This window comes from Eptatretus burgeri, chromosome 17, assembly GCF_056783735.1.
Source record: "Eptatretus burgeri isolate ZD-2024b chromosome 17, Ebu_testis_v1, whole genome shotgun sequence".
Lineage (NCBI taxonomy): Eukaryota > Metazoa > Chordata > Myxini > Myxiniformes > Myxinidae > Eptatretus > Eptatretus burgeri.
The window spans coordinates 40,068,614-40,083,292 of record NC_140977.1 but is presented as its reverse complement, the minus strand read 5'-3'; the positions used below and the strand labels follow the sequence as shown (position 1 = coordinate 40,083,292).

General features: G+C 44.2%; 3 protein-coding genes across 9 annotated transcripts in view; 1 reads left to right on the top strand and 2 right to left on the bottom strand.

Moving 5' to 3' along the window:
• Positions 1–12,382, bottom strand: part of LOC147009850 (uncharacterized) — a 71,857-nt gene extending 59,475 nt beyond the window's left edge. Inside the window, exon 1 of the mRNA XM_085861671.1 lies at positions 9,340–12,382. Coding sequence (XP_085717797.1) covers positions 9,676–11,823 — 2,148 coding nt within the window. The 5' untranslated portion in view covers positions 11,824–12,382 and the 3' untranslated portion in view covers positions 9,340–9,675. The remainder of the gene's footprint in view (positions 1–9,339) is intronic.
• The window catches only part of LOC147009846 (uncharacterized), a 169,224-nt gene that overhangs the window by 80,964 nt on the left and 73,581 nt on the right, over positions 1–14,679 (top strand). The window lies entirely within an intron of this gene.
• The window catches only part of ADCY9 (adenylate cyclase 9), a 186,647-nt gene that overhangs the window by 118,548 nt on the left and 53,420 nt on the right, over positions 1–14,679 (bottom strand). The window lies entirely within an intron of this gene.

Genomic DNA, 14,679 nt, shown 5'->3' with positions numbered 1-14,679 from the left:
CTGTTGTCAGCCTACACAACCGATGCCCAACGATAGTCTAACTTAGGCATAGCGCGTTGCACGCATCGCCGACGATGTCGTGACGTAGCCTATTAAAAGGCTGACGCACAACGATTCGAATCATAACTGCCGTAGAAATGGAAGTGACAACATCGCGGTCACACCTTGGCGATCTTGCCAGCGTATGCTGACCTAAGAAAAATGTGTCTAAAACGTTGGGGCACGTCAAATACGGTATGAGTAAGTTTGGTATACGTGAGTAGAATGCTAAAGTACGCTATCATACGTCGTAGTAAGTAGAGTACGTCAAGAAATTTTAAACATGTTCAAAATTTTAGGACGTACTCGGCGTATGACACACGTTCCGCATGCGATGGGGATAAGTTTTACACACGATATGTGGACGCTTACACACGTCCACAAAGGCTACTTATAAGCCACTCATAAGTCGAAACACGTCGCGGTAATGTCTTTTTTATGTGAAACTTATTTCTAACTTATGTTTGACGTGCTTTGAACCAATTCTTTATGTCGTCCCAACACACATCGATGTATGTAGACGTATTCCAATGACGTCTTCCGGTCGACAAAAAAAAATAAATTAACGTGTTTCTAGCTTACAACTGCCATATAAAGACGTGTTCCCAGCGGTTTTGGGAATTGGTATATAAAAATGCTGCTCATAAAAGGGGAACCCAACAGTGTTTTCGAGTCCTTTTTGAGTCGATGTCCATGTCAGCAGTAACAGTATCAGTATCAGTATTAGTATTAGTATTAGTAGTAGTTTGTTCATGTTGGCAGTAGTAGGTGAGTGTGAGGGGGAGGGTGTGGGTTATGATGGATCGTCCTTGCGTCCGCGTGTCCATGGGTAGGAGACATCTTTTCACCATTGTTCGAAGTTCTTCGCGGCTAATTTTTTATGGGGCTTTTTCAACAATGAGCTATAGCTTGTTTTTACGATTTAGGTCTTTTCATAATGGGTTGGACAAATGCACAATGAACTAATAATGTGCATAGAGCACTTTGATTACTTATAGATATGATATACCAACGAATAATTATCGTGAAGCCGGCGTTCACAAACTATGCCCAACGATAGCCTAACTTATCCATATCGTGCAGCAGTTTATCTTTGCCGGTGACGTAGGGTTTGCTATTCATAGGCTGCCACTCAACGATTTAAATGGCTGCATCTCCACTATTGAAAGTAGACGCTTGCGCTCAACAATTGGATTTTTTTTTACACTCAACGACTTTTAAACGGTACCACTCAGCTATTTTCATTGTTTACAATGAACGATTTAAATTGCTGTCACTCGCCTTTGTTTTTTGACGCTGGGGTTTGGAAAATTGAAGTGTTTCTTCTGAACGTGTTAAAACGCTCAAACTCGACTATTTTAAATAGACGCTGCCGATGGACAATTGGAATCATAGCCAAGCTAGACATCGAAGTGTGAACATCCTCGTCATGCCGAAGAAAAGTTTGAAGAATGCTGCAAATAAGTGTCCTGGCCGTGGCCGTGGACGCTGACGCAAGGACGATCCATTATACCGACATCTTTCAGCCTATGAGTAACTTAAAAGTAACGTCTGTCGATGTGTGGCAACGATCGTGTAACGTGCCAACAACACGTTAATCATAGGTTAGAAATAAGTTTCGGGTACGCTAAACATTACCTCGGCGTGTCTCAACTTATGATTAACTTACAAGTAGCATGTGTTGACGTCTGTCAACGATCGGAGACCGTGCATACAACTTGTGGCCAGCATAGCGGAACGTGCGAGTCATACGCCGGCATACGTCGTGAAATTTCAAGCATGAAAAAATTTGAGGACAACCGAAAAGTACAACGTTTAAAGCCAGCGTACAACGACGTATGGCAGTGTTTTTCAGCGTGCTCTCAATGTTATCAAAACTTACCCATAACGTATTCAACGTGTGCCAGCGTTTTAGAAAAAAAATTCAAAAATCGGCATACGTTGGCTAAAACGTCAAGGTGTGACCGGGCCTTTACTTTTACATATTTTTTCTGTTGGTTACACAAATATTACCATACAGTACAGTACTGTCGGAGCCCGCCATTCGCGGGAGATACATTCCTGGAAGATGCCGCAAATAGCGAATCCACGAATAACGGGGCATTATTTCAATGGAAAAAGGGAGGATCGGTTCGATTCATGAGAGAAAAATCAAAAATCTTGTGAAAAAAACCACGAAAACACGAAGCACAGGGCTGCGAATCGCATTATATAAACCGCGAATACGCGTTGCCCGACAGTGTACAATTTTGTGTGCTCCTTCCGTCAACTCTGAAACCTAAAGGGTTCCTGTTGTTATAGAATAATAAATGTTACCTTTGAAACAACAACATCAAGTTCCCATTCGCACTTCTTCTTCAATCTTGGAAAGACGGTCTTTTAAAACGATCATCCTTGTGATTAAACGGACACAAATGTTTGTTTGAAAGAAGGCAGATATTTAATTAGCTTTCCAATAAAGGAAATTGATTAATAGCTTTCCAACGGTGCTATTTTCATTATTCTACAACGTATTATTCCCCATCGCTTTGCTGACGAGTTTAATCAAAAGGCAACATGTACTTCACAACCACTCTGCTCTATTTACTCTATAATTTGCTGAAAGTACAAAAGCCCTGCATGATGAACCGAAGATTTCAAATTTTGATTCATCGGTCCATCAGACCTTCTTCCAGTTTTCAGTAGTCCACTGGCGGTGCTTCATGGACCAGGCAAGCCTCTTTTTCTTATTTTATCATCTTAGCAATGGTTTTCTTACTGCCACTCGACCTGTCAAACCTGAAACTCGAAGTCTTCTCTTCACAGTTGAAACTGAGACTTCCTTACTTCTACCAGTGTTAAGCTGTGCTTGAAGCTGCTGTCCTGTGAGCCGCCAATCATGCAAGCTGTTGACTCTCAGAAACTTGTCTTCTGATTGTGTTGTGGCTTTGGGTTTGCCAGACCTCTTCCTGTCAGAGTTTCCTCCAGTTTCCAAATGCCTTTTGATGGTGTAGGAAAATGTGCTCACTGACACCTTGGCCTCTTTGCAATTTCTCTAAAGGAAAGACCTACACTTTTAAGGGTCACTAGACGACCCGTGAATTGAGTTCCCGTTGTGACAGCGGTTGATGACAAAAAAATCATTTCAAGAAAAAAAAAGATAGCTCCAGCAAACTATACTGCTGAGGTTGTTTGCATTGATCAAATTCTCCCGAAGAGTACCTGACTGAATCGGGAATTGATTTTTTAATAATTTTTTCGTTGCCCGATTTAAATGAAACTTGATACTGCACACCGCAGGCGAATGGTGAGTAAGGCGGGCTGAAAATTTTTGCACTATCCTGTACCGTTTTGGCTGTATTTCAGGAACATACATACATACATACATACATACATACATACAAGATAAGAGTTTTAGTAATATATAGACGATGGTCTGTCTGTCTTCCTTTGTTAATTGTCTTTTCCTCGCCATTATGATAGCAATATACTACTTCCTGCAGTGCAATATTGTCCAAATAATGCTTCAGAGGGTGCAGCAACACAGTCTGTTCCAACACTGCTTTTATACAGACAGAGGATTTATAACTAATCAACAAAAGTTTGGATACTTATAGGAATTGTTTGCATCAACTTCCAAGGCTTAATTTACTTCCATTGCTGCAGGGCAGCTGCAGTTGCTAACCCATTACTTGTTCCCTGAAAAGGGCCTTTTTTAACAACTCTGAAATTCACATTATTTTTTAGCTTTTGGTAACCTAAACTTCTTTTTTTTAACGTATTGCAGTTTACCACTTAGCTTTGTACCATTTCAGGTTATTCACTGGACCTGAACTGCTTAAATTTCAGTAAAAACTGAAAAATGGGGGTGTTCTAAAACTTTTGACCACTAGTGTATATGTATGTATGTATTGTTGTGGTTGAGGAAATTCGCAAACCACCATTCAGGTCCCGTAGGTGAGATATCTCTGTAAGTACATGTGTAGTTAGCCCCAAACCCGTTGTTTAGAGGGAATAAATGTGATTCATTCGGGCTGCGACCCTTTAAGATAGCCGTTTTTCTGTTCTATCTTTATTTTGAACCAACCACGTCTCAACCGCCATCACACAACAACCACCAACCGCAACTCCACTTCACAACAACAACAACAACAACAACAACAACAACGCCAACAGCCACGACCTTTACCTTCACAACTCGCTCCCGCAAACATCGCATCACCACCATTCCAAGCGTCACCGTGGCCATGGACCACCACTTTAAACCCCCCACCACCTTCGCCTCTCCTTCTGCGGCCATTCCCGCACCACTTGTGAACGCCGAGCGTCAGGCTGTCCTGGCCTCGTGCGGGACGCGCGCAGAGCCGCGGGTGCAAAAAGCGGCCTTTCCGAGGAGAAGTCGGATCAGGAATGATACACGCCCACTTCTGATCCGTCCAATCAGCAAGCGCGGGGCGATTTGGCCCCGCCTCCAGGCGTGTCAGAGTAGAATCGATATACAGTATGCAAATTCGAGGATCAGGGGAGATTCATGTCCCTTTTTCTCCGTCCAATGGGCGAGCGTGGTTCCACCCCCGAGCTCGTTCTGATCCAGAAATTTGCATATGGGTTCTCCTGCCGTACTATAAAGCGCCGAGCGCGGGGCGAATTTAGTCAGTTTTGGGCTCGGGCGAGTTGGAGAAGTGTGGCAGCGGCAGAGTGTGGCAGCAGCAGTCAAGACGGGTCTGGAGGAGAGTCAGTCTGTCGGGGTTCGGAGTCTGTCGGGGAGCTGCAGAGAGGGGAAGCCGAGAGCGCGGTCGAGGTCACAGTGGAGTCGCTCGTCGTGGGACCCAAGAAAGCCAGCTATCCTCTTTCCCCAGAGCATCAACAATTCCCCCCTCCCCCCCCCCACGCTGAGATAGTGCGGAAAGGGGGCCCAGTTCCCACCCTATTCCAAGCAGTGCCAACGAAACCCGCGGAGGAGCGTGGAGTCGGGACACCGCCGCCACATTTGCGGCTCATCACAAGACGGGTAGGCTCCACCCGGTCTAGCGCCCACAGGCCCCGTCTGTCCCCTTGTCGTTGAGGGTGGCCCTTTTCTTTTGCTTTTGCGTATATGTGTTGTCGGCGCCGTCTGTAAAGTAAAACTGTGTAAGTGTTGCCGTGTGCTCGCGTAGTGGGTAGTAGATCTGCATTGTTGTGCTTCTTTTGTTGCAATTGCTTTTGGTGCATAATTGTTGTAATTGTATATGTGTGCTTTCCGTGTGCCGCGGAATAAATGTGCCTTATGTTGAACTGTTTTCCCGTTTCGCTTCGTCTTTTCTTTGATTGAATCTTCATCTTACTTCACGTAAAGGGTTGGTAGTGGGCTTAATACGCCCGATAATTAATCGGAACCGTCGAGGTCGACGATAACACCGCTCGGTTATCCCGATAGTACGGAACGGGTCGCTTAAAGTGGCCCGTGTCCAGAGTTGACCTGCGGCGAGGTGCGATCGCCCGGTCTACCCTCCGTGTGGGTACTTAGGTAGGTCGAATTTGGCGAACAACCCTATCCCACGCGGGGGCCGATTGGCACGATCGTGGTGAGGCCGAAAGGCCCACCCGTGACTAGTTCCCGGCGTTAGTCCGAGAGGGTCACGACGGAATTGTCCGTCCGGTGGGCGACATGCCGCGATTCGAGTTACGTGGCCGCTCGCACGCCGGCGGGCGCGAATTCGCAACAGTATATATATATATATATATATATATATATATATATATATATATATATATATATATATATATATATATATATATATATATGCATATATACGCATATATACACACACTGAGAAGCAGGAGAGCCAGCAAGGCTGAGAATGGAGCAGGTGGATCGAGAGCAGGAGAACCAACAGGATGGGGGTGGGTGGGGGGAGGAAACTGTGTCGGTTACAGGACAGCCAGAACATCAGTGGGTAAAGGGGTCTTAAGGGAACACCAGTGGGTAGAAGGATCTTTAGGGTCTTCAAGTCTTGCGGTCTTAAGTGTCTTTGAGGTCTTAAAGGGTCTTTGGGGTCTTGCAGTTCTTTAGCGTTTTCAAAATCTTGAGGGTCTTTGGGATCTTAAGGGTCTTCAAGAGTCTTCGGGATCTTAACCGTCTTTGGGGTCCAAAGGGTCTTTGGGGTATTCGGAGTTTTAAAGTGCCTTTAATTGTGTTCAGGGAATTCAGTGGTCTTAAGGGTCTTATGAGTCTTTGGGGTCTTGAAAAGCTGAGGTTGTGGATGAAAATACACTTCGGACAACCCCCGAGTCGAACTTGGTCTGTGTGCCAAATGTGGCGGTTGTTGGCCTTATTTTCGTATGACTAGAATGTAAGATCTGTCACTTCACTGATGGGAATATCAATCTTTGCAGAATTGCTGAAATAAATAAATAAATAAATAAACGGTTGTTAATGGAAAACAAATAAAATGATGTGGTGTATAGCTACCGACCTTGCTATACACTCAGGGAGCGAGGAGGGGGAAAGTGTTAATGAGATATCCATCACAGCCTTTTTAGATGCTGAATTCCGAATAATATACAACAACACAAAGAGGAAGATGAAAATAAATTTTTAAATCTCGCCCTCCCCCTCCTCCTCTCCTCTCCTTTCTTTTGATCAAACTGTCAAGAAACAAACTCTCCTCATGCGTGTTTGTGCAGCAAGTTATATGCTGCATGTACGTATGTGTATGTATGTGCACGCATCCGTGCATGCTGTGCTGCCGATTGTGTAGGGGTACCCTAATTGCTTGATTAGTGGTATCCCCTTCAGGCCAATTGTTGAGGGATGGACACACGCAGGCAGAGACGGATGCAGGCACGCTGAGACCGAGCTCCTTTTATATACAGTATGAGCAAATACAACCCATCGCTTCGCTGACAGGAATATTAAGGGGAGGGGGAGTAAGAAGGAGGGGAGGGAAAGGAGGAAGAGAGGAGAGGAGGGTTAGTGTGCATCTCTCCTCCATAAAACCAAAACCATGAAACCAATCAGAATGAAACTTTGCATGCATGTGAAGAAAACTCCAAAGAAGTGCGAGAGTGAAAATTGGGTGTTTGGGTTAATTAAAACACCCCCCTTTGAAGATAATTAACGGCCTTATTTAATTATATCATGCATTCGGTGAATCCTCGGCCACCTCGCTCTCATCCTCGGTCACCTCGCTCTCCCTCACTGGGGTCTTAATTCGCCATTTTGTTCGACCTGTTAAACAATGTTTTGAGTTGGAATAGGCCACAACGGTTTATTAATGATTGAGCACTCAAAATGGTTTTTTTTCAATTTCCTCACTCATATCATCGTAAGCCTCATCTACATACCGACAAATCGCTGCATACATCGTTTTTATAAGTGCTCTCGTTTTCAAATTAGGTTCTTGGAGTGATTTCCTGCATTATTTGATGCAATTTTCCACGATTGACTCTCACGGGCAAATTAAAGTATATCATCGAAATATTATTTGAGTTTGGAGGATCGGATCATGTGGACTAAACTCGAAACTGGAGTGAAATCTGAAAATGTTAAGAAATCGGTGATGTTTAGCTTTTTGCGGGTTTGTGCCATGAACAATCAGCTTGCTATCACTTGCCAAGCCAGCCATTCCTTATCAACCATTTCATTGGAGTGCTTTGCTTGAGTGCTTAAGCCACTTGCCAAGCTCCCTCCAGTTGTTTGCAGTACAGTTCGTGTCCTGATCGGGATGTACAGTTGGCAGTTGCTACAATACAGGGTAGAGGTACATATACAGCACACACAGATGTGCTACATATGGGTAGACTTGGACTCTCCGCAGATGTGTGTGCATGCCTGCCTGTATGCTTGGTTATGGGTGCCGCGGTGGCAAAGTTTTATCCCGTATTTTATCGAGGTTTTAACTTTTAACCTCAGCAGCATACAAGCGATCATGTTTTCCCTCGTGACTGTTTCTAAAGCAATTCGTTATTTTATATGAACCGGGTTTGCTTTACAAAGGTTATATGGTTTCTCTTTGTGAGTTTCAAATCACATTTAATAACACCCAATTTCCGAGCCATTTGCAGTATCAATGCATTTTCTAAATTATAGAGTCGAATTTTTTTCCATCTGTCACACGATGATTGGCAGTACATCTCTTTAAAATATCTATAATGCAACGTTGTTTTTTTTATTGTTCATTGAAATTCCCCCAAAACAACGGTGAAAGCGACTCAAGGTTTTTTGGGCCGTATACAGTACGTACTGAAGTCGGTAATCACAATGACTCCAATCAGCCGATTCCCGAAAAACTGCCAATATCGACCAAGCCCTAATATATCGTGTGTGTTATTAGTAAAGCATAACATATTTTCTCTGCAAACTCCCCTACGTCTGTCTGTCTGTCTGTTTGTCTCTCTCCTCCATACATTCCGAATACAATGCATCTATCTATCTATCTATCTCACTAATAATTATCTCCGGACAGTGGTTACGTCTGGGCGGTGTCTATCTCCAGACATGTCCAGGTGGTATTTATCACCATACAGGAGTTGGGTGGTGTTTATTTCCGGACATGTCTCGGCGGTGTTCATCTCCATACCCTGTTTATAGTATCATCGGTAGAAAATGGGTTTCAGACATTATTTTATTTCCATCTTTACTGTTATTCTTTGCAGAATCATTTTGATGAGACAGAATGAATCGTAATTAACGCTCCACCACACATCTGCCTTCCCTTCATCTCACCTCACACTGTCTGCCTTTCCCCTAACCCTACTCACTCTTCCTCCCTCCTTGCTTCCCCCTCCCTCCTTGCTCCGCCACCCCTCCTCGCTCCCCCACCCCTCCTCGCTCCCTCTCCCCCATCTCTTCCCCCCTCTCTCTTCCCCCCACCTCCTCACTCTCCCCTACCCCTCTTCTCTCCCCCTCCCTCCCTCTTCTCTCCCTCCCTCCTCTCTCCCCCTCCCTCCCTCTCACTCTCCCCCTCTCTATCCCCCTCCTCTATCTCCCCCTCCCTCTCCCTCCTCTATCCCTCCCCTCTCTCAATATTCCCATCAGCAGAGCACCAGGTTGTATTTGCTAGTATTAAATAAGCCAACTCTGTATGTGTGTATGTATGTTTCGATGTACATCTGTAAATCATAAAAAACAGGGCTGCTGATCTCCACCAAGTTTTATATACGTGTTGGTAGTACCCAGGGTTAGGCACAAAGAACGCCCCCCCCCACCCCCACCTCCATGAGTGAGGGGGTATGGCTTGCCAATACTCCCAAAGGGAACAGGTGTTTCAACTATTATATATCAACCCCCAAGCTCTTCCAGCCAAAGAAAGCTGCTTAAAATGACCCCAAAAAACCTACACCAGAGATGCCAACTTTTGGAAATCAGAATTAGGGAGGATTTTCAACCGACACCAAATAATGTGCGCAAAGCGCACATCTCGAGCGCGGAGTGCTCGACCCTTGCGGCGGGGTCCAGGGCCCGCCTTAGGGCCCTGGAAGCTCTGGGGTTCTAGACGCTCTCTCGTGCCCTCTGAGCCCTATTTTGGAGCATTTAACATGTTAAGAATTCCCACTTTTTGAACAAAAAAGGGGAAAATTGTGCACTTTTTAATGTTACATGTATGTTAATATTAGTAAGTTAGGGGACAATCAAAGATTAACAAAAAGCACAAAAGAAGCAATATTTTTCTTACCTTACTGGCTGGTACTACTGCTGCTTGCTTTTTCCATGGCAGCTTTGCTGAGTGACAGCTGTGTGGCTCTTTTAGCCCTTCTGATTATGTCTTTGCTGTATTCTCTCTGGTAGCAAGGGGTGCTATGAGCTAGTTTTTCAATTAAGAGAGCTTCCAGGGTTTTGACACTCAAATTGGGACGAAATTCAGTATGATTCTTCCGTACAAGACTGAGTGCCCGCTCACATGATGCGTTCGAATGAGGAATGACCAAGATTCCCTTCATCACTTTGCTCAAATTAGGATACTTCTTGGCACCAGTGCAGGGATCTGTGAGCTGTGAAATCCGATGCCACTGCTCATCCACTCTCACTGTCTCAGTAGCAATTGTAGCTATGGAGGCGTCTGCCTGGTAGTGAGCGAATTCACTCTCAAGACTGTCTCTGTCACTATCACCGCCACTGAACAGACAGGGGAATTTCTTGATGAAAAACTCCACACAGTCAAACCCCACTTCTTGGTGTAGCTTAACATCCAGCACCTGAGCATGCTTGGCTAATTCATCATCTAGCAGCCAGGTTTTGAAGATATAATTGCAGGCTTTCACATAATATGAGCGAACTGCACTGAAGAAACCTTGGATGTCTGACTCACTCAGAGTGAAGGTGGATTTCTTGAGACTCCTTTGTTCCCTCATATACAGTTTGGCATCGTTCCCAATCATGAGGTCCTCATCATTCTTCTGATGATTTCTGTCAGAGAAGGGTACATTTACCAGAGGAACCGATGACACCGATGGTTTCAAAAACTGTACGAAGATATCTTTCAGAAGACCATTCAATTCTCCGTGCAGGAGATGAATACAGGGTTCGTCTCTTTGGAGCAGAAGATTCCCCTTCTCAAAAAGCTTGTTAGCATATCGAAGGAAGAAACAATAGAGTTTTGTTTGTGGAGACAAGAACATCCTGTTGACACGTTTTTCTCTAGATTCCTGCACAGTGTTTGAGGAAGATGCGCTTTTAGTTGTAGAACTCGTAGTACACTTAGCCGCAGGGCGATCACACTTGCGTTTACTGCCAGCAGAAGAGGTCAGACTCGTAGTACCAGATCCAATTTTACGTTTGAGGAGAGAGCTTGAGGTAGGTGCAGCCAAGGAAGAAGACCTCTGATTCGAAGGTTTTGCTGAGCTTCTATCAAGTGATTTGGCAAAAGCAGAACTTAACTTGGGTCCTTCTTTGCCTGTAGATGGGACTATCACAGTCTTTCTCGACTCTGAAGGAATCTGCTTTGTAGATGAACGTGATGAAGGGCCGGTGATGCTACCTGCTCTCAGCATTGGTTTTGGTGCTGTCCCTGCTGTCTTCTTCGCAGCAGATACTGCAGTGGTAGTGGTGAATGCTGCTCCACTAGTGCTTGATCCTGCAGTGCCAGTACTGGCAGTAGATACAGTGCCGTTCTTCTTGCTCGTTGTTAGAGTCTTGGCTACAGTTGGTTGCATTTTTCTTCGTACTTCTTCTTTGAAGAAGAGGCGAAGTGGCTCCCACTGTTCAATCAGCCTGTCTAGGCACTGACCAAGGGACAGCCACCTTGTTGCAACATGCTTCAGAATCTTGTGTGTCGGGGCATCACAGAGTTCTTGCAGTGCTTTCACTCCTTTGACGCGTTTACTACTTTTGTCCAAGTAGTCGTAAATATCGATGAGAAAGTCATCTAATTCAATGGGTAAGGCCTGAGCCGCCTTCTTGGCCGTATTGTGCATCATATGGCAAGGGCATCCCATGATGTAGCACTCTGGATTTTGTTTGTGGATATAAGCAGCGACTCCTTTGTGCTTGCCCACCATGACAGAGGCATTATCAGCACAAAAGGAAACACAATTTCCCCACGGAATTTTCCTGTCACTGAACTCATGATCAAGCAGTTTGAAAATGTTTTCTCCAGTGGAATCTTGTTTGCACGCAGGCAAACTTAGCAAACCTTGCTTCACAATCCCAACACTGTTGTCATAGTACGAAATCAGGACAGGATATAGCTGGGCCTCACCACTGTCATTGCTACCGTCTGTAGCTAGGCTAAATGGAGCTAGTCTAGCAATATCGGCAATAGATGAAGCAGTAACATTTGACAACTCACCAATTACACTGGTCAACAACAAATTTGTTGTCTGCATTTTTAAGCTGATTTAGGACGAATCTGATGCGCTGAATCCAAAACTCACATTAGTTTTGTTCAATCAGGTCAAGTTTTTGAGATATGGCCACATGTCGTTTTTTACATTTTTGTTCACATGTACGCATGTGTGGAGCATTTTAGAAGAAGTTGGTGGGGGTAAAATATCATGTCAAATAATTGTTTTAATTGGAAATAATTATTTTAATGACAAGAAGTATTCAGGTACGATAGTTCTAGGTGATTATGTCGAAAAGGGATCAGTTTGAAGTCATAAAACCTCAAAATCTTCCAAAAATTGGTGAGGCAAAGCATAAAGTTCGTGGATCAAAACTAAAGTTAATGGGGCAGATTTTGTAATAATGTGATACAAAAAAGTTGTATTTCTTGAAATAACGAACTCTGAAGAATGTACAATACCTACATGCGCCAATTTATGACATGCGCTTCTGCTCAAGCTTGGAGTGCCACAGTACGAACCCAAAGATTGGAGACTGTTCATTGACAGCAGCAAGCGATCACTGAAATGTGTTCTGCTACACGACGGCAACCAGTTTGCCTCTGTACCCATCGCTCACTCGACTACACTGAAGGAGAAGTATGAAGCGGTGAGGTACGTGCTGGAGAAAATTGGTTATGATCAGCATAAGTGGTTTATTTGTGTTGACCTGAAGATGGTGAACTTTTTGTTGGGACAACAGTCTGGCTTCACCAAGTACCCATGTTTTCTGTGCATGTGGGATAGTAGGGACCGTGCTCAGCATTACACGAAGAAGGACTGGCCTGTGCGGGAGGAATTGGTGCCATGCAAAGAAAGGAACGTCATCAACGACCCTCTGGTGGACAGAGACAGAATACTCTTCCCACCGCTGCACATCAAGCTCGGCTTAATCAAGCAGTTCACCAAGGCTCTGGACAAAGATGGTGACTGCTTCACTTACTTGTGCCAGGCTTTTCCAGGATTGACCATGGAGAAGTTGAAAGCTGGCATCTTTGATGGTTCTCAGATCCGTCAGCTCATCAGAGATCCAGAGTTCAAAAACTCAATGAACGAAGGGGAACTGGAAGTGTGGAAGACATTTGTTTTGGTAGTGAAGAACTTTCTTGGCAACAATAAGGCCAGAAACTACGCAGAACTTGTCAACAACATGCTGACTGCTTTCAGAAACCTGGGCTGCAACATGAGCATCAAGATGCACTACCTATTTTCACATATGAACCGGTTTCCTGAGAACCTGGGTTCAATGAGTGACGAGCAGGGGGAGAGATTCCATCAGGACATGAAGGAGATGGAGACCATGTATCAGGGTCGCTGGGACGCAGTCATGATGGCTGACTACTGTTGGAATCTGAAGAGAGACCTCCCTGCCGCTGAACATTCCAGGAGTTCGAAGAAACGGAAGTTCAAGCCCTGAAGTTTGAACAGTGGTGACGCAACATGCAATTTACTTGTACTTACCTTTATCAATGCCCACCATTCAGATGACAGTAATCGATGTTTCTATCATGTAATCAATAAATGTTGTTGGCAAAACATTTTTTTTTCTTAAAAACACGTTTAGGATGATATGTGTTGACAAAAATCAGCTGATAATGCCACAAAAATGTAATTGATTTTGTCACAAGATCTGATTTTTTCAAATCAACTTAGCACAAAAAACCTGACTTGATGGAGAGAAACGGATGCCATTTCCTGATTCAGCAGTGCCAGAATACCCTAATTCACTTGTAGAAATCTAGACAACATTCAGAAAGTAAAAAATTGTTGACCAGTGTTCTTTTTTTCTTCTTTGTTCTTGTTCTTTTTTTTTTCTTTTTTTTTTTTCTTTTTTTTTCTTGCTTTTTGTTCTTGTTTTTTTTTTTTTTTTTTTTTTTTCTTGCACATCTTGCACATCTTGCAAGTTTTTGTTCTTGCACATCCATACTTTGAAGCAACTTTTGAATCTGGAAACATCTTTTGAAATAGAGGTCCAGCATGATCTGAGACTGATATGGGCAAGTTATGTTCCACAATAAATCCACTAAAGAGAAGTTCCGCTCAGGTAACATCCTCTTCCTCGCTTGTCCCTTGTTTGGTGAAATAATTCAGAAGTGTACCGGTACTCGTGCTCGAAGATCTCTCCTTTGCAATGTCTGTGTGCCGTTTGCTTCCAACGTGCTTCCGAATATCATCGCGACCTCCGTGCTCAACTGAAATATCAACGCTGCATACTGTACAATACGCATGATGAATTCCTCTTTCAGACTTTCGAATACACGGGCATTGGAGACTGTATTCGGTCTTGTACTTCTGAGACCATTTCTTGGTCTTCGTAAGCTTCTTTTCTGCCATTTCGTAATCAACATCGAGGGCTTGAAGCATCGGTAACTTCGAAGTCGATGTTCCACAGCTGCAGCGCGACTCGTAGAACTCTAGCGGCTGTTAAACACCGCACGGTGGTCGCGACCGCTGGGCTGGTACGGGGCCCAGCTGCATGCAGTGAGCGTATCGCATGCATATACACTGTGCATACATACCGCATGCACTGTATTGCACACATACCGCATGCACTAAATCTCAGTGCATGATCGCATAAGCGAGATCCAGACCCAATGTTTCGCTGCTCCTCATTTGAATTTGCAATTTTTTACGTACAATTTGGTAGCAGCGAACGTTATGGAGTTACCACATGCTATACGTAGCAGACGATGGTTTTCATTCAATTCTCATACTAGTACATTCTGATTAGTGAACAGTGCAAAAATATCAAAATTTCGGGAGGATAAGGATAGTGATCGTAAGGGCGGGAGTTTGGGTGAATTTTCGGAAGCCTCCCGATGAAATCGGGAGGGTTGGCATTGCTGCCTACACCCTTTA